General features: G+C 39.7%; 1 protein-coding gene across 1 annotated transcript in view; it reads right to left on the reverse strand.

The window, feature by feature from the left end:
* Positions 1 to 250: 250 nt before the first annotated feature.
* VWF (von Willebrand factor) overlaps positions 251 to 14,858 on the reverse strand; it is a 117,868-nt gene continuing 103,260 nt past the window's right edge. The window contains exons 47-52 of the mRNA XM_077178437.1: positions 10,540 to 10,650; positions 7,569 to 7,667; positions 6,042 to 6,170; positions 4,427 to 4,466; positions 1,993 to 2,090; positions 251 to 590 (exon numbers count right to left, since the gene is read on the reverse strand). Coding sequence (XP_077034552.1) covers positions 402 to 590; positions 1,993 to 2,090; positions 4,427 to 4,466; positions 6,042 to 6,170; positions 7,569 to 7,667; positions 10,540 to 10,650 — 666 coding nt within the window. The 3' untranslated portion in view covers positions 251 to 401. The remainder of the gene's footprint in view (positions 591 to 1,992; positions 2,091 to 4,426; positions 4,467 to 6,041; positions 6,171 to 7,568; positions 7,668 to 10,539; positions 10,651 to 14,858) is intronic.

Here is a 14,858-nt window from a genome sequence, read left to right on the forward strand (position 1 = left end):
AAAAGAGCAAAAAATTATAAGTCCACTGTGTGTCACTAAGGACTGAAGTGGGGAATGAAAGTGTAATGTCTCTGCAGACAACATCAAATGATTTGGGAAATATTCTTTAAGTGTAAGCAACTGCTTCTGAGCATGATTTATTTGTGGTTGTCCTTTTGGGATTTTTATCAATAATGTGAATTAATTTCCACAGTGAAATGAAGATAATCTCTTTCCTACAGTCCACCCCAAGATGAATCAGACCGCGATCTGTTGTGCTGGTAAGCTTTATTGTTTGCTGTGTCTATACAATTTTTCAGGATTCAAATGGATAAGGCAGTGTACAGAGAATATTAGGCTTGCATTGTGAAGTTCCTCCATCATAAAACTTCAGATTAAGCAGCTGGGCTTCAGGGCAATATTCATGGTGTGCACGCGCGAGCATGGCATTCGCACAGCGAGGCAGAGGGGATGTAGAGTTGCACCATGGTCCCATTGGGACAGCGCAGTGGGATCGTCACCGTGGTGGTCTGAGTGGCTGTACAGCAGCTGCAGTGGTCTTCCCACTGTCCTGTATGAGCAGAGTACCTGGTGGTGCTTCTGCACTTGCCCTAAGTGGAAAAAGAAGAGAGCTGAAGTTTGAACAGAACCTCATGATACTCAGAATCCTGGTTCCTTCCTTCAAAATATCCATGGGTGACTTTGTCCGGCTTCCATGCTCTGCTGAAAACATGAACTCAGAAACAGGTGCCTGGGTCCAGAATGCAGGGTGCTGTACAAAGAGTAACTTCTTATGAGCATAATCAGAGCAAAGGAGAGGTGAAGAAACTGCTCACACACACAAAAGAGCCCGGAATTTAAAATCTTATAGGGAATGTCCAGAGCTATGGTGTTGGCTTCTGAGTAAATGTGGTTATCATGCATTCAGAAAGTGCTTTAGCCCAAATGCTGCAATCCACACACCCACTATTGTCCTGCTGGTGCTATTATTTCTTGTTCTGCTTGTCTGGCCACTTAACTAAATTAGACCAAGCTGTCAGTGCCTGTAGCTATAAGCCTTCATGATGTCAAAATAAGTAGCCTCACATAACACTCTCTCAGAGTCCATTTCCTTTGGTGGCTTTGTGCTCTTATTTCCCAGTCTAATTAAATTAAAATATCTTACCATTATCAGGGACGACTTTAGAAAAAATGTACTTAATATTGTTTATTCCCAATGTAAAATCTGGACTTCTGCAGGAGAAAAATCAATACTTATGACTTTATGGCTAAGGACCATTTACTTTGTAGACAGGACAAGAGGTTAAGAATTATTAGTTATGCCATAACTTGGATTGCATACAAGGGTGATTAAAATCCTTGTATGGGGCTTTGTTATCTTGGAAAAAGCAGAGATGGGAACACCCAGAAGGGAAGTTATGCTCCTGTCTTAAAAGGAAGTTGCCATATAAGGTGTAAGCAGTGATGGGCTAGAAATTAAACTTTTAATCTGATTTGGAGGATACAAGACATGTAGAACACAAGAGCTTGGTGCCAAGGCTAACTGAGGAATCCCGGAGGTTTTAAGGCATACAAGTCAAATCTTGGCACTTGGGTTTAAAGGTCTTTTAAAATGCCATTTATCTAAATACTTATTTAAATTCCCCTAATCAACCTAGAGGCTCAGTGCTTAACTACATACTCAGAACTGAAAACAAGCTTCACAAATGTGAAGATAAATATTCCTCTTTTTAAGTAGAAAGTCCTAACAGAGCTACTTCAGAGTCATTAATTTCTGATGGAAGCAAGAGAGTGGGATGAACAAAGCCTTTGTGTCTAACATGTGCCATTTTTCATGCTGGTTTGACTAGGGAAAATTCAGCATCAGCAAATTACTTCAGGAAATAAGTGCCAGTGAGGTTAACACTAAGCTAATCAATGAGAAACTGATGCTCCACTTACTGAAGTGAAACCATGGTGGAAGAAATGGTTTCATTTAGGGAAAGAAAAAGGGGGTTGATTTTTGTTATTTACCTCACAATGAGAAATGGGCACCTCCTTTTCAGCCACACATCCATTGATATTCCCATACTGCAGTCTGGTACTTACTGGATGGCATTCCACCTCCACACCTACCAAGTAAAAAAAAAAAAAAGAAAAAAAAAAAAAAAGAAAAATATAAAAAGTGTTTGACACTGCTGGCAATTGCTTGTTATAACTTATATCCCTTTACTCCTGAAACTGTCGTCAGTGAAATGTTCTTCCTGGTAAAATCTCTAACTGGGTGTGTCTCAGAGTAATTCATGCAGAGCTGTGTGACTATTTCACACTACAGCCCTAAAATTCCACTAGAGAAGGGTTTCCCTCATGTTTATTTTCAATTGACTGCTTTGTTCCAAAGTCACCTTGGCCATCGAACACCAGCCTCTCCCCTGGTCTTAAACGATTCTCCTAATTGGTTACTGGTTACTGGGACTCTGTTCCCCCCCCCTTTCAAAGAGAACCTCATCATTAATATGCTCAAATATAAACTAAGCCAGAACATTTTCTCTTGAACACTTGCATGTTTTGGTCCTGCATCTAAAGACTTGTGAAGGAGTCAATGCTTTTTTCAGTGGGTATTTTGTGCATAGACAACAGCAGCTCTGTGTAGTGTTACTGTAGTTTTATGTCGCTGTGAAGACAGACGCCTACTCATACCCATTTCTAACTAACCAACGAAATTTCTGTTTAACAGACTGATTTTTTAGTACTACCCCAGAACACTTCAGAAAGTTTAAGGAATTCAGCAGGGCAACTGCACAACTAAGTACATACACAAAGGGAAGAGAAAGGTATCCATCTTCCTACCAGCAAACACAACTTTCCGTCAGCATGTTGGTACCAAATTGACTCTGTGCCTTGCTAAAACCTTAAATTTCATTAAAAAAAATACAGCTCATGTCTGGTTCCGGGGCTGAACTGCCCTTTCTCTTTTAATGATTTCATCACTCCTTTATAAAAATTGTCCACCTGAAAGTTGGACAAGTTGTGCTCACACACTTGAAAAGCACAAAAAAAAAGAAGTCATCAGCCTCACACAGATCCATTCTGTTTTTGATCCTGACTTATCAACTTGTTTTCTAGTTACTTTACCTCTGTTATTTACTTTTTTTGTTGACTGCGCCTCCTCTGCAAAGCTAGTGCTTGTAACTTAACAAGACATGTGAGATTGAGATCAACAGAGAAAAGAGATGCAACTTCTTTGTTAAGTGGGAAAATAAAAATCTCATGAGAAAATAGGAGCTGTTCCCTTGTGTGCTTCCACAAACCTAAAAGCTGGAACAATGCCCTCAGACACGCTAAAAAAAAGTCCAGTTGTGAAGGCATAACATAGGAAGGGAAACTGACTCCTCAACCAGCTCCTTTGCCCAAGGACTTGTTGGACTCTGCTGAGCCAAAGGCATCAGCCTGGACTTCAGGGAACAAGTTCTTTGGCCAATTCTTTATGACACAGAGACATCTGAAAGACAGACTCTCTCAAGACGCTGGAAAATAATGTAATCTATGTCCATGAGAAACTGAGAACTGAGCTACATCCAGGCAAAACACCATTGGGAAGAAGGATCTGAAGGTCCATTCAGTATGGGAGGTTTTAGGCAGGCAGCACATCACTTAGATCAGCTTGCCTTTGCAGCTGCAGGGAGGTATTGCTTTTAAATGATTCTGTTAAATAAATCTATGCATTGATCTCTGCTCATTTGGAACTAGTTTCTCCTAAATTACAGTGATTGGCACTAGCTGCCCACCACCCTGTCTTTTAAATCTCAAAATCTGTTTTTGTTAATAAATAATTTTGAGTATTCCTTACTTGTAGCCTGGTAGATTAAAGCTCCTTTAACCAAATTACCTCTTTGATCCATTTGATGACAGTCTCTCAATAGCTTTCTGACTTCTATCTCTCAAGCCAGAGTTCAGTGATTATCCAGACAGGTAAAGGCTGCAAACTCTCAGTCAGGCTGTTCCATAAGAATGCATTTCCCCCACTATTTTTGGTTAATATGTTATCAAAAAACATTACTGCCACCAGGGTTGGGCTTTTTTGATTAATTAATTTAAAGTTGATCTTTTATTCATTAAGTGTTTTCCTCACACATTCAGCAGTATCAGGTTATGTGACTTGACAGGCTGTCTGTGCAGGACTATTCCTGTTATCACCAGATGAACAATAAAATAAAACATTCATAATTAACATCTGCATGAAATATGGAGAGTATCTATTTCATTCTAAGCACTTGGGAATACTGTCAAAACACGTGTTCTAGATGACAAAACATGACAGACAGCAGCATGTCAGAGGGTGGGCTTCTTTGATGGTTTATTATAACCACATTGCTAAGCTCTGGTTCATTACCCTGCATATTATGGAAAATGTAGGTACTTACACACTCTGTCTTTTCCATACAAGATTTCTGGATTATTTACTTACACGTGTCACAGCAAGTGTTGCCAATTTTTGCTATTCTGCCCTAAAATTATAAAAAAAAAGAAAACTCAGATGTTGACATAAGTGATACACTTCGGATCTGCTGGAAGAAGATGTATAAAGCAGGATACTAGGCAAAAAAAAACCAAACTGAATTTCTATATTATACAAAATCATAAATCTACATTAATAATTTTCTCTTTATCACCTTTAAGATTTTGAACTTGTGATGATATTTGCTGGTCGCTAACTGGAAGTAATTGACTTATTAGCACATTCAACACCTGAAAATATTGCTCTCACCTGCTATTAGGAGCTTTCTAAAATAAAGACATTAAATACAAATAAATTCCTGAAAACCAGAAGGATACAACCAGTAGCATTCAGCTTTCATTCTGTTTAAGAAATATCACATCTGTCAAGTAAATTTTAAAAGCCATAAAACTTTATGTTTTGTTTCATTGCTATCATCCAGAATAAATTCTCAGAAATATATGTATAGTGCAAATTATTGAAAAACTATAGTAAAAGGCAAAATGGAGAAATATTTACACTGCAGGGTGATGCCATTGTTGCACTCAACCCCTGAGCTTACATGCAAAAGTTTGGAGACTTTGTTAATTAAAAACCCTAAAATTTTGATCTGCAACAAGATGAAAATCACTAATTTTATAGCTGAAATAGTTCTGTTTGTGGGGGATCGGAGAAGAATAAATGCAGTTTGTGAAGTTCTGTTTAAAAAGTAAACTATTTTTCACTGATTTTCCATTAACATCACTTGAATATGATAATAACCCAAAGCCCATAATGTAACGCAGCATTCTTTTCTAAATCTTTGTTTATACAACAAAACCATGTATTACAATTACACAAGTGAGAAATGCCCTGTAGAAGTTTTATTTTTCCCACATTATACATAAATTCTCCATTTGTTTCATGTGTATGAGCAGACTGGTTTGACCACAAGCTTTACTAAAGGTTCCCTGCTTCCTGCCATGCCCAAGAAAATTGGAGCAGGTGGATATAAACACCTGTAAGATGTGTAAAACCTGACAGATAAGCAAAAACAGGGCCCCATGTGCTACACTCACACCTCACTCTGCTCCTCAGTGTCTAATTAACCTCAAATCACAAGAAAGATGGATCAGTACTTTGTGCAGGGCTTTTTATCCTGCTACACAACTGCAGTTGTGGAAGTTTGATCTTTCTACGGCAGTGTGAAAATTCCTTTCCCTAACATCATATAATGGCAGAGAAAAAATACCATAGCATTTCATATGCATATTTCTCAGTTTGTGTCATCGTCCACACAGTTTTGCTCTGGATCTCAAACTGAGAACATTGTTAGAAGAACCACTTGCAAATGTTTGATACTTCAAATATTCAGCTTCATATTCATAATAGAATTAGGGTCAGCAGTCAACACAGTCCCACAAAAAAAACAGCTTATATTTTCAAACAGAGAAAACCTACATCTTTCTGAATTTCAAAGTTCAAATTCAGTTTAGCCAAGGTGTTGAGAGAGGGTTGGGGTTTCCCAGCCCAGCACACAGAAGGTACCAGAAACATGGCAGAGTCCATTAGGAAATCTGGGAAGAGGACCTGTTTCACTACTTACTCCTTCAGCCAAGCATCTTTTGGCATCAAATGGAGGACAGCCAGTGATTCTCCTTTCCCAGATAAATTCCCCTCTCTCATTTACTCTGCAGGAGTGACTGTCACAGCCATCCTGAAGGGATGCGTTTGCCTGGAAATATTGAAGGGCTGTTAGCTTTACACAGAAACAACAGAGACAGGAAATTTTCAGGATATTACTTTGCTCATGTCTCAATTAAAGTACCATGGTGGTGACAGTTATAAAACATAGAAATCTTTGCCTATCCACAAACTTGTTTTATTCTGTTTAATTCCATGGCCATATTGATCATAGCTCTGCCCAGACTGCGAAAACCTGACTTTTTCAGCTCTTAACAGGGAAGAAATTTCCATTAACTTAGGAAAAAGCCTTCTCTAAGTGAGAGATCTGGGGGTCTGGCCTATGATCTGTCTTTCAAAGAGATATAGATAAAATTATTTACCTTCTGGAAGAGTTGGAAACTTCTTTAGAAAACATATATACTACCATACCCCCATCCCCCCACCAAATCATTTAGTTTGAAATAAACCCTTAAGAGCAAGTCCAGCTGTTAACCTCCCACTGCCAACCAAGTCCACCAGAAAACCACATCTCTAAGATCCACATCCACACATTTTTAAAATCCCTCCAGGGCTGGTGACTCAACGACTGCCCTGGGCAGCTTGTGCCAAAGCTGGACAATCCTTCCAGCGGAAAAAAAATCCAATCTAAACCTCCCCTGGTGCAACTTGAGGCTGTTTCCTCTTGTTCTGTCCCTTGTTCCCTGAGAGTGGAGCCTGACCCTGAGAGTGGAGCCTGACCCCCCCCTGGCTGTCAGGGAGTTGTGCAGAGCCAGGAAGTCCCCCCGAGCCTCCTTTTCTCAAGGCTGAGCTCCTCCCAGCTGCTCCTGGTGCTCCAGACCCTTCCTCAGCTTCGTGGCTCTTCCCATACTCTCCTCATTTAAGATTTTTCATACGAATGGAATAAAAGAAAACTTTAGATCCTGTCTCTGGTGACAGAGGATGGGGTTTAACCAGAAAAATATCCACTCCTGTTTAAGAACATATCCTGCACTGCCAGGTTGGAGGTGGCTCTGGGCAACCTGCTCTACTGGAAGGTGTCCCTGCCCATGGTAGGGCATTGAGACAAGATTATCTTTGAGGTCCCTTCCAATCCAATCCATTCTATCATTCTGTGCTGGAGAAGTTTCTCAAAATTCACATTCTTAATTTAACTATTTCACATCTTAAATGAGGGTTTTCATTTCCTCTGTTTGAGGTCATATTCCAGTTGAAGTTCTGTGGTAACATTCCTGAATCTAGAATGCCCCTCTAGGATTTTGCACTGGGGTGTGTAGTCACCCATTTTTTATTTACGAACAAATTAACTTCCTTGATAAATTATTCTAAGATACAAAAAACACTGGTAATACCACGTTACCTAATCAAAAACATGATGATACATTTGATTTATATTTGATGATACATTTACATTTACTCATAAATAAAATAAAGAGTGCTTAAAACTTACCTGAAGATATTGAACCCTTCCATCTCTCAGCCTGATGCTACATGAAGTTGGCACACATTTTCCACAGCAAGAGCCAGGGATTTCCTGCCTTCTGTAGTTCTAGAAGGTGAAGGACATTTTTCTGGATTTATTTTGTTTTAAGCATGCATCCTGTATTCATTTTAAGAAGCTTTTTTTTAAAAAATAAGATTCAGAGGACAAAATGACAGCCAGGAAAATGCTTCTAAGTAAAACCAATGGATTCTATACAAGTGCAACATGGAAAAGCAGTTGGAAGTGCTGAAACTGGAGAGAAAAGGGCAAAGTATCCAGTAAGCATTAGGCAGGGAAAGGGCAGAATAAGGAAAAAGGAGAGCAAGAAAGAAAAGGGGAATAATGGAGCCTCACAAACAGCACTGAAGGGAAAATCAGTGGCAGGAAAAAGAGCATGGGAGAATGAGCAGCACTAAGTGGAGAGGCAGAAAGGTATAGAGTGAATAATGATAAGGAAGAAAATCAAACCAAGCAGAAAGCAACTGAGCTAACACATGAAGTGTCCCACAGTAACGTCCCCAGCTGCTCCAGATAACCAACAGCTGCTTATGATGACATGAACATTTTTAAAAAAATAAACACTTTCTGGTTCAGTTAAGGCATGCATGTTATCCATATGGTTTTTATTGAAGAGAATTTGGGGAGGGAGAGTTACGATTAAATCAGTGGGGGAAAACATAGTTTATTGTTACTTAGGCGAACTTTCCCTACTAGCAAAAATATAAGCACCTAAAGCAGGTCATAAAATGACCCAAAAAATGACCCTCCTGAGCAGAATATGCTGGAGTTGGCTGCACTTCAATTGCCAGTGCTTTTCCTTACACAACTTCAGCATCCAGGAGAACGCAGGTGTTCCTGAGAGAATTGGTACTCTTAACCCATTTGTACTCTTAAATTTTATCCATTAGCAAGGAATTGCTTTTAATCTAGGTATAACATGAAGTCAAAGGCTTTGAGACAGGAAAGATCCTGTGAATTGTGTGAATCCCACTGGCCTTTAGGGAGATGAAGACATTCTGTATCTTATTTGATTTTTTTTTCCCCTCAAGCTCCACAAATTCATTACAATGGCTAGGAAGGGATATATACTCCTAGACCTGCAACTTCCCTCGTGTAGCTTTCATAGTTCAAGTTCACAGTCCTTAATAAGCCCAACTGAAAATGGCCCTTTCTTCAGGGTTTTCTGCCTAGTCTGTACTTTCGTGTTACATGGGGAAAAGGAACTGGTTAAGTAATGTGTGGGTGGTGAAAGAAGCAGAAGAGGAATGTTCCCCCCCAACCTTTTTTTTTTATCATGTATTATATTGATTCCTCTACCATTAATTTCTACAGCTGGATCCTTGCATTCAGCAGCGAGAATGGATGCTCGTGTATCTTTGTGTGAGAACATACACATGCACACATGTCTCTGGCCACAAATTCAATCTGGTGTATCTGTTTGGGTTTTCTTTCATGGATCTGCCAGGTTATATTTTGAGAAAGATGCTCAGCACTGAGCTTGGCCATTTGTTTTCCCTTCAAAAGCCTATGTCTATAATCAAACCTTACAGAAGGGGTGATATTAGGGTCTATAACCACAAACGGTATTCCAGATTGTCCTCTTTGTCAGAGGCTATATCCACACCACCAAATAAAAGGGATCAAAGCCAGTTTGATGGCCTAATGGGCAAGTGGAACACTTATGAATTATCTGAGCTGCATTCTCCACATAAAACTGGCTGGCCTTGTGTTGCCCTAACCACTGACCTGTCCCTGGACATCATTTGAAAGTCATATCATCATTTTTCTACTCACAACAGGCCTGCTGGGACACTGTTGACAATTCTTCAAGAAAAAGAGTTGCAGGAAATAATTTGAGTCTGCAGTTTTGCTCTATTTTTTTATTGGTAGAGATTCTCTCTACAGAAACTTAACTACATTTCCAGTCCTTTCCAGTTCTACTTCAGGATGGGAGATTGGACTCATCAAAAACTCTGCCCCTCTCTGTTCCAAGGACCCTATCAGTGTATGTCCCTTCTGGACATCAGCCAGAAATCCCACATGATCATGTTAGAGATGTGGATCTTGGGTGCCAGGGCCACCACTTGCACACACACTGGGTTTGGCTGGGGCCATTGTGCTCCATCCACTATCCAGGGAAAGGATGAAGAAGAGGAAGAGGCATATAAGTTTTGGGGTTTTTTTCTGTGAAACTTAGCTTCTGGTCTGTGCTCTTTGGACACAGGGCAATCAAACCAGCCTCTGCACCTCACTTAGATCTCCTTCTACTTGAGGTATTGGTGCTAAGAGAAAAAACTACAGAACTGAGCAGAGCTAATCAGGCAATCCTGTCACACTGTTGGTCAGTAGAGCAGAAATGGAAGATATATCTCTCCAGCTTTCTCAGCCAAAGTCATTCCTTGCAGGTGAGGGCACCAAAGCAGCAGCAAAGACTTCAAAAACCAGTGGTAACTGATGGGGACCATCACTTCAAATCACCAAAGGAAAGGGCTGAGAACCAAACAAATGCTACTGAGCCCAGCTTTTAGACAATTTGGAAAATTGTCATAGGAAAGGCCTGAAGCATGGAGATCTGCCTGAGCTGCCAGTCCCTGGAGGGACAGGTAACACTGTAGGAAAGAGGACTCAGCAGTTCGTCTTGCAAATGATTTGCCAAACCTTATATTGCCCTAAGGGTAAGTAATCTAAAATAAACAATAAAATATGCCTGTGGAGCTGAGTACCATCTAAAGTTATCTTTGCTACCCTGAGGATTTAGATCAGATTTAATGCATATCATCTACTTCATGGAAAGAACACAGAGCAAGACTTCTCAGAAGAACCTGAAGAAAGGCCAAAGGCCCCAGAGCTGTACCAGGCATAAAGTGGTGTGTACAGTGAAGAACATAACTCTCATCAGACACATTCCTAGCAGAACCCCCAGGCTGCTCCCACTCACCACTGGGCAGGCCTGGCAGTTGAGTTTGGTGCACCTCAGGGTATACTTCCGAGGTGCTGATTGGAAGCACTCACACGTTGTGCACTGATCCACCATCAGGCGCCTCCCGTGCTGAAACATCAGAATCAGTTTGTCAATGACCATCTCACCAGCAAAATCCAGACAAACAAGTGATTTCAGGTTAAATCTCTTTCATTAAATCTTGTACTGTAGTTCTTTGCTAGAGAAACAAGAAACCCATGCCGCCAAGTTTCCAGAGACCTTGATATTTTTCATCTCTAATTCCAGAACAAGCAGCATGAGGCTTCCTTTTTCTAGGAAGCCCTTCAGAAGTCCTTAATCTGAGAAATGTCATTGGCATTTCTTTGTTGCTTAAATATCTAGCAAGCAAGAAAGGGATTCTTGAAAGTTATGAAGATTTTTTTTTACTCTGTCTACATGGTTGCCAAGAGTTTTTTGAGTGCAATGAATTTATTTTGCAACAAGTTTTTAATCTAGAGCCATGACAACCCACAGATTATGGGCAGAAATTATATTCTTTTTGTAACAATTCTGCATGGAATTTCTAAAGGACTAAAAGCTTAAAATTAAGAAAATACAAAATTTTAAAAAGCAGAATTAGTGATTGAAGAACTCCACTTTGTCCATAGTTACAAGCAAATCAGGCTGAACACGATTCAAATGCCCTGAGCTCTTGCCCAGCACCTTGTTTTCTGGATCCCATCACCTTTTCAAAGGAAGCAAAAATGACATTTAAAATGCAGAGCAAAAATGCCAAACCATTAAGAAACAAAAGTATCTGGAGTCAGTAATTGGTTACCCTACTCTGAAAGGAATCCTAAGACAAACTCTTTCTTCCTCCCAGGTGCAAAGGCCTTCATTTCAACCTCAAAATAACAAACCACAAAGGTTGAAAGGACAAAGTGGGAGTAGCCTACTCAAGATTTGCACAAACTTCTAAAAACTAATAAAGAAGGAAAATAAATAAGGTAAATAGACCATTTTGCTAGATTATGAAAGGTTTGAATTGTGCTTCAGATATTAGTGGAATGCCACCATTGATTTCACTTGGTACTGTGCATATCCTCAGATTCCATTTTGAATTGTCAAATGCTCAGGAAACAAGTGGATCAAAAAACAAATAGCTGGCCAGAGTAACAGTGTAAAAGCAATGCATTTATAGGTAGTTTCTACTGTGAAGTAGAAATGTTCTGAGCACAGAATTTTAACTACATTCTTATTCTGTGCCCCAGGACAACAGAGGTGCTCAGGTCTCTATAACCAGTAACAACAATGACTCTCTCCTGAGGTCTAGAAAAAAGATCCTCTACATAAAACATGATGAAAGAGGAAATACCAAGGGGGAGATTCCTGTCTTTTAACAGCTTAGCTTGAGACCTGTACATGGGATTCCTCAGCTTTCCAGGTTTAACCTTTTGTAGTGACTATCATTAATCTGGAGGGTTAAAAAACCTCAATGGAGGCAGGTATGGTGATACACTCAAAATTTTGCTCCTGGAGAGGGAGGGCGTGATGATTTTGCCTGGGGTACAATTTCCTTCCCAGTGGCTGAAATGGGGCTGTGGTTTGGATTTGTGCTGCACACAGAGTTGATAATACAGAATGCTGTTATTGCTGAGCAGGGATTGCACAGAGCCAAAGCCTTTTCTGCTTTTCCTACTGCCAGACTGCAGAGGAGACTGGGGGTGCCTCATAGGGTTGGGAGGAGACAGAGCCAGGACAGGTGACCCCAGCTGACCAAAGGGATATACCAGACCTTATGGCATCAGGATCAGAATATACAATGGGGAAAAGAAGGAGCACCATTCTGCTTGTCTGGGAAGGCTGAACACCTGCCCAACCATGGCAAGTAGTAAATTAATTCCTTTATTTGCTTGGCTTGCACAGCTTTTACTTTTACCCTCTTTATCCCAACCCAGAAGTTTTCTCACTTTTACCCTTCCCGTTCTCTCCTCGATCCTGCTGGTGGGGAGGGAGTGAGTGGCTGCTGGCTGGGGTTACACCACAACAGATGGAGAGCAAATATCTTATGAAAATTCATATTTCTTGTTTGATCTCAACACTGGAAAGCAGTCAGACACCAGAGTGACAGTTCTAGTGCAAACCACATGACATTCTTTATCAGAGAACGCCTCAGTGGCTCTAGGCTACAACATCATAAAGAAAAGGTCTACAAAGCCACAACTGATGTCACTGATATCCTCATGGATTCTTCTAATAGTTCTAACATTCCAATTAAACACAAAATAGATAACTCACATGATTATCACTCTGAGAGGCAGGAACATAGGGATTTACTAGACATGAGTTGAAATTAAATCTTCACACACAAGTGCCTTGAGCTTTTGGGGGAAGATCTAGCCCTGATCACAGATTTGCTTAGCATGACAGAACTGAACAAAATAATGGATTGATACAGATTTTTCCCTTTATATAACACACCTATCATGTGCTTTCTTGGCTACCTTGGAACAACATGTCAACACCAAAATAACCCAGAGCCACCAAAATAACCTGCATAAAGCTCAAATCTACTCAGATCACCTTCAAAAATGCCAGTCAGTAAAAGCCTGAGAAAACAGATGAGAGATACAGATAATCCTTTTGGTAAATACAGCCACCTGCTTGGAAACTTGCAGTTAAAATCCACAGCATTGTTAAGAACAGCAGAGTAGATACAGTACACCAAATTACTGGAATATCATATTGATAACCAAATACAATATAAAAATGCGAAGGGATTAAGGACACGACTAGTCAATCACCAGAAATGCAGTAAAATCTCAAAACTTGGAACTATTCAGGGAAGGAGTTAATGAAAGAAAGTTTTCCCTTGACATAAAATGAAACTTGAAGCTTATTCTTAAAGGACCCAACATAAAAGGTTTGAAATCCAGGAAGTATAAACTTCTGTGGACACCACATCTTCCTTCCTGACCAGGACTCTGGAACCAGTCACCGAAGCAGAGAATAGTACAAAACAAAGCTGTGGTGACACCAGGTGCTCAAAATATTTCAGACAGGCAGCTAATTAACTTATAGTAAGTCATTAAATGAAGCTAGTTTAAGAAATTTTAGGATTGTTTTTTCAATATTGCAGAAGCTGAGACATTTTATTTTGAAGTTTTCAAAACACAGACACTTCTCATTTTGGTTTCAATGTGACATTTTGTTTCAAAATTTCCTTATGTTTAATTTTAAATTATTTGTAAATATTTTCAAATGCTTGAAGAAAGAAAAGTACTTTACTTGACAGATCAGGTGAACATTTTTTTGGAGGAGAAAAAAATTAGTTGGTCATGGCAGAACAGCACACAAGTGGAAACACCTTTGGTTTGCAATATATACATATATGGAATATATAATCCTGTATAAGAGAAAGTGGCAAGAGCTGCTAATTACTGTCCTGCTTGACATTCCCTACTAATATTGTCTTTATAGGATGCTAACTAGTTCTGACAACATACAAAAGAGGAAAGAAGTAGAGGGATCAAAGAGAAAGTAGATTATTCCAGAATTTATCACTTTTAAAACCAGTGTTCTGACAAGAAAGCTTTTCTTTTCTGACAAGAAAAACAAGAATTTTTCCTTTGATTTAATTCTACAGGGAAGTCATCTCTACACAGAATGATGGATGTTTGATGACATGGCTTTAGCTCTAAAAAACTTATAAACTTGTGCCTTTGGACTATACAAAAAAAAATCCAAACCACAAGAAATAGATAGAGAAAGGTTCTCTCTGCCACACCACTAAAATATAAATATAAATGTTGAGTACATTTACTTTTAAATAAATGAAAAAGGAAGGCACGTGTTGACAAAGCAGGAATGAGTAGGTTAAAGTTAGGTTAAATTACTAAAGAGAACCTGTTTCCCTGGGGGATGGTGAGAATATTTAGAGCTCTTTGACACCAGAGGTGCTGCCAGAATATGGATTTAGGGAAACAATGGACAATTGACAGAGCTTTCCAAAGATAAATTCGGCATAAATGAGATCAGATGCTTAACATCATTCCCACTACCGCAGGCTGGGTTAAACATGTCTTAATCTATCTATTAAATACGCAGTGGAGAAAAAATTTCCTCACAGGGCATATCAGCAGGGATCTTGAAAGAGAAAAGAGGTCAAACAGGGAGGAAGCTCAAGAACAGGAAGCTTTCCTGTTCTTGCTAATAGCCAAGGAGGGATACCTCTCCTTCCACACAGGTGGAGGAAGTCTCCATCCTTGCTTTAATATGCCTTATCCTCTAAGCAGAATATGGGAAGGTTTTGCTTCCCCAAAGTGGGCAAGGATCGC

The sequence above is a fragment of the Agelaius phoeniceus genome, chromosome 5 (genome assembly GCF_051311805.1).
Source record: "Agelaius phoeniceus isolate bAgePho1 chromosome 5, bAgePho1.hap1, whole genome shotgun sequence".
NCBI classification, from domain to species: Eukaryota; Metazoa; Chordata; class Aves; order Passeriformes; family Icteridae; genus Agelaius; species Agelaius phoeniceus.